Raw genomic sequence first — 12,866 nt, forward strand, 5'->3', positions numbered from 1 at the left:
TCTTGTGGTCTACGAGGGGGTGGTTATGTTGCTGTACTGTTTCTTTTAATAATCTAGGCACTTTCTTATGAATCACGCTTCAAGGTTTTGGAACACTCAAAAGATGATGTGGATTGTGGATGGACGACTCGAAACTGTATGAAACACAGCTTTTCTGAAGATGGGGGATGTTTTAGAAAATAAGAGAAAGGAGTGCACGAGCAGAGAGTCTTCTACACAGTATTATGTGTTTCGGTTGGGTATGGATGAGCAATAAAAAGAAAAAAAAAAAGTAAAGACTAAAAAGGAGAAGGTAGAAGGTCTGGTCAATGGCATTTGGGGTCCGTGATGGATGGTTCTGCTCCACAAGCACCACAAGGCCCACAACTGCCCACAAGGTAGTGATAAAATAAAATATCGGATTTTTATAATTTAATTTTTTGTTGTTGTATTATTTGTCCCATGCTCTGCTCCGATGTGGTATGAATCTGAGACTGACTGGGGGCAGGCAGGCCAGTAAGGATCCAGATCCTTGCGTCCAGGTCTTGGTGCATTGAGTCCATCCAATCGCTGGATGGATGACATCTGGACGCACAGAAAATTAGATTTCTTGAAATGAAATACCATGGGCATGAATATTCATAATCAATCTCATGTGGAGCGGGAATCTGGATCATCATTCCCGCAGTCGGGGAGCATTCTGTGTTTTTTGATGGTTTTACCACCACAAAATCAGTGGACCATACAGCTGAAAAATATTTAAAAAAAAAAAAAAAACCTCCAGTCATCCACCCGTGGGTTACTGTATTAAAAGTGATCCCCCGAGAGGATCATAGATCCGGACTCGTGGAGCGTTGGGTCCCTGAAGAAGAAGTGATCCCCGAGAGGATCATAGATCCGGACTCCTGGAGCGGATTCGAAGAGATAAGTGTGAGGGCAATTGGACTTGATCGCACACCATATCATTATGATTGATTGATATTATGTACATCATATTCCCTGAATCTTGAAGGGAGGTTGGGAAACTGACAGTGATCGTTGAAAAGACTGGTGTGTTTTTGTTTTACCCTTTCGATTCAGTCGTTGCTTTACTTCATATCTGTTTTTAAGTTTTCCTACGTCATCGTTCCATTATGATTTATGAATTTTTTTGTTTTTTGGGGGTAGGATTGTGAATTACTCTTTTAAGTTGAAGATAGATTTTATAAAATCAGTAGCTGTCTTGTCTAACGAATTATGCCACCTTGAAATCGGACTGATTTGACTTTGTTATTGCAGATCCACTACTGCAATTAGTTGGCTCAAGATGACGCCTAATAAGTAGTATCATAGCTTGGTTGATAGCTGTGTAAATTAAAATAGAAAGTACCTCAAGTGCTATGATTAAGCTTAATGGATCAAATTGGTTGATTTGGAAGCCTATAACAGAAGATCTATTATTTTGTAGAGATTTATATGAATTTATTGAAGGTAATATTAATCGACCATCAGAGATATCTAAAGCTGAGTGGACCAAATTAAACAAGAAAACTATTGCCAAGATCCGATAGTGGTTGGACATTAGTGTTTTCCATCATGTTGCGAATGAGACATCGACGGAAGAACTTTGGAAAAAGTTAACGAATTTCTATGAAAGGAAAATAGCTGGGAATAAAGCTTTTCTGATGAGAAAGCTTGTTAACATGAAGTTGAAGGAAAATGCTTCAGATATTGAACATTTGAATGAATATCAAAGCATAATGAATCAGTTAAACACAATGAGGTTGAAGCTTGAAGATGAGTTGCAAGCTTTATTATTATTGAGTTCCTTACCAGATTCTTGAGAGACTTTGGTTGTATAAATTAGCAATTCTGCTCCAGAGGGTAAACTATCATTGAGCATCGTTATCAGTGCATTGTTGAATGAAGAGACAAGAAGAAAGTCCATGGGTTCAAATGATGCACAAGCACTTGTCACAGAGAACAGGGGAAGGAGCAAAGACAAGTTCAACAAAGGTCGTGATAAAGCCAGGAGTCGTGGTAAATCAAAAGATAGATCAAAATCTAGAGAAAAATTCAAGTGTTATCATTGTGGCAAAGAAGGGCATATGAAAAGAAATTGCAGAATTTGGAAAAGAGAGCAAAGTGAAGAGAACAGTCAGAAGAAAGATGATGATAATAACACCGCCTCTATAGCATCTGATGATGCTTTAGTTCTTCTTCCTTTTGGTGATGACCAATGTTTGCATGTGTCGATCACCAAGGTTGAGTGGATTATTGATACAGGAGCTTCTTATCATGCTACTCCTATTAGGGAGTCCTTCACTAAATACAAAGCAGGAGACTTTGGAACTGTGAAGATGGAGAACACTAGTGGTTGCAATATTGTGGGTATTGGTGATATATGTATAGTGACAAACATGGGCTACACACTCACTTTGGAAGATGTACGTCATATTCCTGATTTGCGTCTCAATTTGATCTCGGGGATTGCCTTGGATAGAAAAGGATTTGAAAGTACCCTCAGTAATGAAAAATGGAAGCTCACCAAAGGGTCATTGATGGTTGCTAGAGGAGATGTCTGTTGCTCTTTGTACAAGACAATAGTGAAAATATGTGAAGGTGGATTAAATGCAATACATGATGATTCCTTACCTGATCTATGGCATAGGAGACTGGGTCACATGAGTGACAAAGGGCTGCAAGTTCTGGCAAAGAAGTCATTGATTCTTCTTGCCAAATGTATGTTTTTGAATCCTTGTGATTATTGTTTATTTGGCAAACAACATAGAATTTCATTTCAAAAGCATTATGGTAGGAAGTCAAATTTATTAGAATTGGTACATTCTGATATTTGTGGTCCATTTGAGGTTCCATCGTCAGGAGGTAATAGATGTTTTATTACTTTCATTGATGATGCATCACGAAAGGTGTGGTTGTTTTTGTTGAAATCCAAAGACCAAGCACTCAATTATTTTCAGCAGTTTCATGTCATGGCTGAAAAAGAAACAGAAAAATCTTTGAAGTGTCTCCGCAGTGATAATGGAGGAGAGTACACATCAAAAGAGTTCAAGAGCTATTGTTCTAAGTATGGCATCAGACATGAGAAAACAATTCCTGGAACCCCTCAACACAATGGGGTAGCAAAGAGATACAACCGGACCATTGTCGAGAAAGTAAGATGCATGTTGAAAATGACTATGTTGCTAAAAGCATTTTGGAGAGAAGCAGCCAACACTGCTTGTTATCTGATGAACAGGTCTCTATCAGCTCCTTTAGAGTCTGATATTACAGAAAGGGTATGGAGAGGGAATGATGCCTCCTACTCTCATCTGAAGGTGTTTGGTTGCAAGACATTTGCACATATACCAAATGAGCAAAGATCAAAGCTTGATGAAAGGCGGTTCCTTGCATATTCTTGGGATATGGAAATGAAGAGTTTGGATACAGATTATGGGATCCAGAAAAGAAGGTTTTCAGAAGTAGAGATGTAATATTTCGTGAAGCTGAAAATATTACACACTTTGAGAAGTCTGAGAAGCCTACTCATGTTGAGAATGTTATGTTTGATCCCACATCCGTTCTAGGAGGAGAACCTGCTCATGAAGAACAGGTTGATCTTAATGATCCAGAGATTGTGATAGATGATTCTATGGATCATGAGGATATTGAGCAGGGGGAGCAACCCCCACAAGAAGAGGTTGTAGAATCTCAAGTGAAGCAGTCCACAAGAGAGCATAGACCAACACAAAAGTATCCTAGTTGTGAGTATATTCATCTTACTGATGAGGGGGAGCCCGAAAGCTTTCAGGAAACAGTGATCCATAGTGATAAAATTAGTTGGATGAAAGCTATGCAAGAAGAGATGAGTTCCTTGCATAAAAACCATACTTATGAGTTGGTAACACTTCCTAAAGGCAGAAAAGCATTGAGGAACAAATGGGTATACAAGATAAAGAGAGATGCATCTGAGAAGCTAATGAAGCACAAGGCTCGTTTGGTGGTGAAAAGGTTCGGACAGAAGAAGGGCATTGACTTTGATGAGATTTTATCTCCAGTAGTAAAATTGACATCCATTCGAGTCATTTTGGGTTTAGTAGCTAGCATGGATCTTGAGCTTGAGCAGTTAAATGTGAAAACTGCATTTCTTCATGGTGACTTAAATGAAGAAATTTATATGATGCAACCAGAAGGGTTTGAAGTCAAATGGAAGGAGCACTTGGTATGCAAGTTAAAGAGGAGTCTTTATGGACTAAAGCAGGCAACAAGGCAGTAGTACAAGAAGTTTGACTCACTTATGGTGGCTATTGGGTATAAGAGGACTCAAGCAGATCATTGTGTATACTTCAGAAAATTTCTAGATGGTAATTTCACTATTCTTCTCCTTTATGTTGATGATATGTTGATCATTGGGCAAGATGCAAATATGATTAAGAAGTTGAAAGAACAGTTGTTCAAGTCCTTTGATATGAAGAACTTAGGGCAAGCTAGACAAATATTGGGCATGCAGATTGTTCGTGACAGGAAGGCTAGGAAGCTATGGTTGTTACAAGAAAAATATGTTGAACGGATGTTTAAAAGGTTCAACATGTAGGGTGTTAAGCCTGTAAGCACTCCTCTTGCCAGTCACTTTAAACTGAGTAAGCAGTCATGTTCATCTACCAGTCAAGAAAGAGAAGCATGCCAGGTATTCCTTAGTCTTCTGCAATTGGTAGTCTTATGTATGTTTGCACTAGACCAGACATTGCACAGGCAGTTAGTGTTGTGAGCAGGTTTCTTGATAATCCAGGGAGAGATCATTCGGAAACTGTGAAATGGATCTTCAGATATTTAAGAGGAAGTTCCAAATTGTGTTTATGTTTTGGAGGTTCAGATCCAGTCTTGGAAGGGTATACTGATTCTGACATGGCGGGTGACCTTGATTGTAGAAGTCAACTTTTGGGTATTTGTTTACTTTTGCAGGGGGAGCTGTCTCTTGGCAGTCCAAACTACAGAAATGTGTGGCTTTGTCTACAACTGAGGCTGAATACATCGTTGCTGCAAAACCAGGGAAATAAATGTTGTGGTTGAAAAGATTTCTCCAAGAATTGGGTTTGAAGCAAGACAAGTATGTGCTATACAGTGATAGTCAGAGTGCTATTGACTTGAGCAAGAACTCTACATATCACTCTCGCACAAAGCACATTGATGTGAGATATCATTGGTTGCATGATGTAATGGAAGATGAGTTGTTGAAGATTGTGAAAATTCACATTGATAAGAATGCCTCTGATATGTTAACAAAGATTGTTACTCGAGAGAAGTTTGAGGTGTGCAAGGAGCTTGCGCACATGGATTCCTAGTAAGGAGTCAAGTTGTGGTTTCCTCCCTCATGGGCACGGAGGGGGGAGATTTGTTGGGTCTGGCCCATGGCCCATTAAAGCCATGTGGGGCCCAGCTTTAAGTGAAGCAATAGGGTTTCAAAAGAAACCCTATTGCCCCCTCACTCTCCTATATATATATGGTTGCCGCATAAGAAAGATGAGAAAAAAGAGAAGAAGAAAAAGCTGCAAAAGAGGAGAGAGAGAAAAACGTGAAAAAGAGGGAGAGAGAGCTGGAGGGGAAAAGAAAAGAAAGAGGGAGATTTTTTCTAGTTTCTTCGACGAATCCGACGGTGATACGTTACCGGAATGAAGTGAGATTTGAAGGGAATGGTCGTGGCACCTAGCTCTTCATATCCAACGGTCAGAATATCATTTTACCATAGTTCTCGGGAAGCCTCTTTGGTGACTTTTCTCGATTCTCTCTGTGATTCCATTTATTTGATGATGTGCTTGTGATTTTGAGTTCCTCTAGTGTTATCTAGAGATGATATATTGATTTTGTACCCATTGTTATTATCATTTAATGATAGTGGAAGTTTTGGATAAACTTCAATAACGGTCCTGTGATTTTTTTCCTTGCGAGTTTTTCCACATTAAAACTTTTCTGTGTTTATTTCTTTAATTTACACTAGCATATTGTTTAGCCCCAAGGGATATACGTTACACTACGATTTTGAATCAGAAGAAAGATTTCAAGAAATGACAGATCTATTCACTCTATCAATAACCGAGCCAGATTTAGTGTATCATAAGGGATTTGCCTTTTCTATTGATTCCTACGGATTGGATCAAAAAAATTCTTGAATGAGGTATTCAATTCCAGGGATGAATCGAAAAAGAAACCTTTATTGGTTTTGCCTCCTATTTTTTATGAAGAGACGCTAGCAATAACTAGCATGGTGTGCAGAATGGAAGGGATCGATCAGCATAATTAATTAAATATCAAAAAAGAAAAGCTGAATGCAAAACAGAATGTGAAAGGGATCATGTGCACTTGGGGCAGGATTCCTATCTTTATCTGTTTTACAACACTAAAAAGTACATATCAGGTGAGCAAACAGTACAGAAGCCACACTCCAAATTTACAAGCAAACACTCCAAGGAAAAAAAAGGGAAAAACAAAAAAGAAAGAAACACTCAGCACACAGCAAATCCATGAAACAGACAGCTAGGGGAAGAAGTGTTATTAGTATCTCCTCCCCTGGAAAGTAATAAGTTACAGATGTTAGGAAATCAAGATACAGTAGAGGGAAAACACGAGGGCCACACTTGGCCTTGATAATAAGAAAAAGGAAATCAAGAGGAGAATGGCCAGGAAACATGCTTTGAATGGTCCTACTTTGGTCGCCTCTCTGTATAAGTATAAGGGATATCATTCTTTCTTCATACCCTTCACAGTTCAGAGAGAGAGAGAGAGGGAGAGAGAAAAAGAGAGGACGCAGCCTGTCAAAGAGGTAAGGAATAATGAATTTGGTGGTGGTCAGTGGTCACAGCCTGACAGCGTCACAGTGAGTCACAGCTCACATGGAATGAATTCAGGATGAATGAAAGCCTCTCTGACACCCAACACATGCCATGCCTCCCACATGCACATGCTCTCTGTTTCTCTTCTCCCACCACTACATATTCTCCACTCCATCTTTTTCATACTTTTTTTACTTTTGGTACTTTTTCTTCTTCTTTTCTCCTTCTTCTTCTTCTTCTTCTTCACTCTCTCTCACAGCAATACAGCATTCACAAAAACTCTCAAATTACAGTTCACAACTCACCAATTCTTTTTTCCTTCTAATCCTTTCTCCTCCTTCTTCTATCTCCTTTAATACTATACAACTGGCATTCATATTAATGTCAATATAGTTAGAAAATCCGCACCCAAAAACAGACACGCACCAAAAAAAAATAAAAAAAATAAAAAATAAAAATTGCAGTTTGGTTTAGGTTTAGCACTGATTATTATGGCTTTAAAGGGCCGTAATTAATGGGCTTCCTGTGGGTTATATCATTGAGTTAGGCGGTTTGATCCTATAGAGCAGCAGGGGTTACGGTGAGAGGTTTGGATGTGGCTAATGCTGTGCATTGCAGGTGACGTGGACATGTAATCAAGTGATCATTGGTGAGACCTGCGGCTTCCATGAACGAGTGGACCACGGTGGGCCCAACAGACCTGAAACCCCTCTTCACCATGTCTTTGCTGATGCTCTCTGATTTCGATGTCTTCACGGGGATCTTAAGGCATGATTTGTATTGGGTAGCTATGGGCTTGTGGTTCACGAATCCCCAGATATACGTATCGAACGACCCAAAGAGCCTTCTTACCTGTGAAATGTCACAAAAGAAAAAGATCCTTCATTATTAGCAACACCAACACATGGACAGTCGTTCCAGCCCCAACTCTGTTGGGATGGGTCCCATATATATACATATATATATCTAAGTCATCTGGTCATCATCATCATCATCCATCATGTATGTGTGTGGGGGTTGCTTGTGAAACGTGAAGTGACGCAACAACCCTCAATTGGGGGGCCATATTGGGTCCAAATGATTAGATTGGACAGCATGTGACTTACTTCCTTGGTACCCTAATAAAAGAAAAGAATCGGTAGAGCCTAGACCCTAGAGCCTAGAGGGGGAAAAGAAAAGAAAAGAAAAGAATAGATTTCTCCACACCCTGAGGCGGCCACAACCCCTCACATGAACCGCAGAAGATGAACATGAAGCTGAAAGGTTCCCCGTACCCACCCAAAAATAAAAAAAACACAAAGAAAAAGAAGAATGAAAGGTTCCTAACTTAGAAAATCTAAAAGATAAATGAACGAGTTTCATAGTTCATTTGCTCGAGAAAGAATAGTAGAAGGAAGAAAGAAGAAAGAAGAAAGGGAGGGAGGAGGAAAAAGAAGATTATTATAAGTGTTTAATTACCTCCAGAATGCGGTTAGCATTATCAACAACTCCTCGTACTCGGGTTAAATCAATAGAGTAATCCGTTGTGATGGATGTCATTTGTCTTTCAGTGAAATTGGCGACAATCTCTGCTTCAAACCCTGCAAAAGCTTCCCTGCAAACACAATAACCTCAAACATGAATCCCTCCGATATCTTATCTTCCGCACAAGTGCACAACACACAATCACAATTGCCAAGTGACAGAAATAACAGAAACCGATTCCTGTCTCTGAAGGAAAACCTACCTGAAATCTTGGCGTTTCTTCAAGATTGAAGTCCAATCTGTTCCAACTTGTGCTCCACTTAATACTAGTAGCTCAAACAGCAACCTGTACACAACTCACAACTAATTAGCACCCATGCATGCCCACGCACGCGCACACACACACACACACAAAGACAGACAGGAGCTCTCACTTGTCATCATGGACAGGAACTCCCCATTCCTCATCATGGTAAGCAACATAAAGAGGGTCTGCTCAACAGCAAAGACATGATAAATGTTCAGTTCAATCTAAATTATCTGAGAAAATGGAAAATCTGCCAATTCACTACGTCGCATTTCCATTAATTGTGCGAATTAACAAGTATAGCAGAAGTGATATATATATATGTATATATACATACCTGAAGTGGGTGTTATAAAGCTACATCTCTTTAGCTGATCTCGACCTGTTGTGTTATCATTGATAGTATTTGGAGAAGAATCGAAGTTTCCAACCTTGCCCACAAACTTGGCCGACTTGGATCTTCCATAATGGGCAATTCTCATCTTTCTCTGGGCTTGTTGTAGTGTCATCTGTTCCCTCCTGGCGGCAGCTATGCTTCCGGGAGAGTCGATGAGCAAATAAGAAGGATAATTATCATAGTAGTGGTGATCAATAGGAAGAGGATGAACAACGTCCAGTGCACCAGTAGTAGCAGCATTGGTGGTACCAGTACCACTACCAACCGAGAATTTGGTCTTTGACTTGGACCTCTCTAAGCTGGCGGGTTTGGGTGCAGTGGGAGGTGTGGATACGGCAGCAGCTGCCTTGTGATCAATTAGGCTGGAGTAGTTGAGGCCGGCATTATTGGGATCATCGTTATTATTATTCCCTGATCTCTTGTGCACTAGCAGTTGTACATGTACTGCTGCTGTTGGGGGTCTGGGAGAGATGGGAGGGGATGGTGAAGTCTTATAATAATTGGTTCTAGGGGTACCAGTAGGAGGAGGGTTGGTGATCAGATGAGCCGTCGTCACCGGAGGTGGCAGCAGGGGTGGCGGTGGTGGATGAGGAGATGACTTTGGGGAGAGTTTGGTATTGAGGGAATAATTATTATTACGGCGTTCCAAGGTGCATGGAACTCGGTGGTTACTAGTTGGCTGGAGGACCGGACGGCCATCGACGACGGGGTTGACATGATGGGGCGCAGGGCATGCCTTGGCCTGCTTGGAGCTACACATTGAATTAATGAATTGCCTACTCTGAGAGATCGATGTGATCATCAATTGGCAGCAACTAATGGTGGAATTAATATCGATAGATATATAGATCGATGTACTATGTGTATGTATGTGTTGAGGATAGGAGGAAGCAGCAGCAGGAGGAGGAGGAAGAGGAAGAGGAAGACGAGAAAACTAACTGCTAATGGCAAATGGCAATTTGGCAATGGAGATCGATAGATGATCAGGATGATGAACAAGGGAAGGAGAGGTTTATAAAAGAAAATTAGGGGGGGGGGGGGGTGGGGTGGGGTGGGGACAGGTAGGGTAAGGGAGAACATGGAGAGGTTGGGGTCTGCCATACAACTAAGCTTTCTTTTTCTTTTCTTCTTCCAACAGGCATCACTTACTTTTGCCAACGAGAGGCCACGAGGGTGACGAATGACATGCTTTTATTCCATGCTTTTCTTCCTAGCTTCCCTTCCCTTCCCTTCCCTTCCCTTCCCTTCCACTTCACCATTGTTTCTTTTTCATTGTTGATTCATTAGTTATTGGAAGCTTTAAATTAATTAATTAGTTCTTAATTAATTAATTAGTTAGCTAATTGGGAGGGATGGATTAATATTCACTACATTCAATACATGCCCATGTACAGATTTGGAACAGTGCAACTGGCTAGCTAGCTAGCTAGGTGCTTTCATCACTTAATCGATTCCGATACATATACCGATACCCTCAACCGGAAGGAAGCGGGGGAGTACCGCACCGTACCGTACCCGGCTGGGCTGGGTGTGTTGGTGTATCATGATGATTCATTTCATGGAATACTAAGCTAGCTAGTGCATGCACTAGGTATTGCCGTATTGGTAACCACTAACCACTAACCACTAATTAAAGCTGATCCCAAGTTGGAGTGGTGGCCGGATTCTGATAAGGAATGATACAAGGTAATCCAATCCTTCTGCCTTCTGGGAAGCTAGGGAGTCTCCTAGCTTGAATAAATAGATGGATGATACTGATAGCCTGTCATGGCCGGCCGATTGAGTAATAAGGTATATATCTTAATTAATTCTTAATGAGGAAGTTTAGGGTTGAAAATCATCAAATAAATTGATAAATGATATATAATAATATATCTGCAGGTGGATTTAAATTTGGAGATGGAGTAATTAAAAGTTTTTCAGTTAATGATCAGGTCCGTCCGTCCGTCTACGTGTGGATGTGGGTGTGGAGTGGTGGAGGCGTGGAGGCGTGGAGGCGTACGTTAATTTAATTGGGTCTAACGTTAATCAACCAAGATCGACCACTATTAATATTTAATAGGTGCAGGCGTGTCGTGTCATCATCTAGATCAGTAAAGGGGGCGGATCCATGTTAAAGAGAAGAGAAGAGAAGAGGCGATGATGATTCTTTGAAAATTCTGCAAGACTTGAGGAGCTAGGAATCCATATCCACGAGTCTATTCCAAATATATATATTTGTATATAAGCAATTCGATATGTATGTAGCATGAAAATCTCTAGTCTGTACTCAACTCACCTCAGAATCAGCTAGCTAGCACAAGCACAAGCACAAGCACTAGCACTAGCAGCAGCTTCTTTATTTATAAGAAAGATAAGAAAGATAAGAAAGATATCAGAGTGGGACGAGAACCTTAATTGGGTTTGGGTGGCAAGCAATCATATATGTTGCATGTCCAGTTTGAATAATTAACTTGGATCCATCCATCCATTCATTTCGTGTGCCTTCTTACTGGCCGCGCCCGCCCGGTAGGTTCTAGTACTTCTTCTGAGATGGATCGATCGATGAAATGCCCGATGCCCGCCCGATGCCTCACTCCATCGATCCTCAGCATTATGCAATATATTCTATATATTCCTATTCCATTCCCTGCAAGGCTGCAACTGCAATAAGTCTGCAAGGCAGCTAGCTAGCTGCAATGCAATTTTTTTTTTTTTTTTTTTTTTTGGATGAGGTTCATCCGGGCCAGCTTACGCGCACCATGATTACTTCCTCAAGGGAGATTTTATATATATATAATTAATGCCGCCGAACAGGTGCGAACCCAAGACCTCCCCTAGGGAAGTTGAGCCTTTAACCGCTTTAGTAACCTGTGCAATGCAATTTACTTTGGTAGGGTTTAGGGTAGTTGCTGCCTGCCACGGATGAGGGATGAGGGATGAGGGATGAGGGATGAGGGATGATCGATCGATCGATCGATCGATCACATGCTAGCTAGCTTGCAACGGTATCAAATCAAATTAAGACCCCACAGAATTGTAGCACATGCATGCTGCTCTCTGCACCAAGCAATTCCCTTCCCAACGAAGCACAGCACGTACCTAGCGAAGCAATATAATCCAACAAGTCAACAACAACAACAAAGGGGGAGCACAGTACAGGTGATGGTGGTGGTGTAATGTTTGATTCTTTGCTTGGTGGCCAACCAAGAAGCCAAGAACCAACTATAAATTAAAAATTAAATTTTTATGGGATTTTGACGCAACGGAAAATCATATATGTCATATCCCTCCCTCCAGCTGGCTCCCTCCTACTCCTACGGTCCTACCTAAACAGCTCAAGCTCAACTCCTGTGGCCTGTGGGGCGGGCGGGCTGGCTGGCTCTCTGATGCTATGCTACTATGCTACTCAACAAATCTCTTTTCTCTTCTCTTCTACTGTTCTACAAGGAAGAGAGGAATAGAGCTAGAGGATCGTGTGGCCCCCATTTATCTCACAAGACAAATGTCTCACTGTCACTCTCACTCTCACTTTCCTTTGTCATTTGGTTTCCAATAATACAGTAACAAACATTTCAAATTTGAAGTAATGGGGAGGTGGGGAGGGGGGATTTTGATTATCTTATCTTGATTAATTAGTAAGACGGTTAGTTAGTTGACTTACTTACTTATAATGGATTTTGGAATAAGTTTCAGGAGATAGCTACCTAGATGGAGGAAAGTAGCTAGCTTCCCACTAATTTCCATGACAAGCGCAAACCCACGTGTTTTGTCCCAAACTTGTCGTCGTCTATCAAATGCTTTATTAATTAATAATAAGATAAGAAAGAAGAAAGAAGAAAGAAGATGTAAATGCAATTTGTAGACAAACTCACGTTTGGATTGGAATCTATATATATTTTTTAATTTCCACTTCTTTTCCAGGGGACTTCCC

General features: G+C 40.8%; 1 protein-coding gene across 1 annotated transcript; it reads right to left on the bottom strand.

Moving 5' to 3' along the window:
* Positions 1-5,491: 5,491 nt before the first annotated feature.
* Positions 5,492-9,948, bottom strand: LOC149026459 (uncharacterized). Its single transcript, XM_089146751.1, has 5 exons — positions 8,894-9,948; positions 8,684-8,741; positions 8,512-8,595; positions 8,244-8,379; positions 5,492-7,637 (listed from the first exon to the last, which is right to left on the bottom strand). The coding sequence occupies exons 1-5, from the start codon at positions 9,753-9,755 to the stop codon at positions 7,344-7,346; spliced, it is 1,434 nt and encodes a 477-aa protein (XP_089002877.1). The 5' UTR covers positions 9,756-9,948; the 3' UTR covers positions 5,492-7,343.
* Between the last annotated feature and the right edge of the window lie 2,918 nt (positions 9,949-12,866).

This window comes from Hakea prostrata, chromosome 2, assembly GCF_041222555.1.
Source record: "Hakea prostrata isolate BN-2017 chromosome 2, UWA_Hpros_2, whole genome shotgun sequence".
NCBI lineage: Eukaryota > Viridiplantae > Streptophyta > Magnoliopsida > Proteales > Proteaceae > Hakea > Hakea prostrata.

Coding starts and splice junctions, on each gene's coding strand:
- LOC149026459 (XM_089146751.1), bottom strand. CDS start 9,755: ATGATCACATCGATCTCTCAGAGTAGGCAATTCATTAATTCAATGTGT. Junction 8,380..8,511: donor AAGAAACGCCAAGATTTCAG/GTAGGTTTTCCT, acceptor TTGTGTTTGCAG/GGAAGCTTTTGCAGGGTTTG. Junction 7,638..8,243: donor ATGCTAACCGCATTCTGGAG/GTAATTAAACAC, acceptor GACATTTCACAG/GTAAGAAGGCTCTTTGGGTC.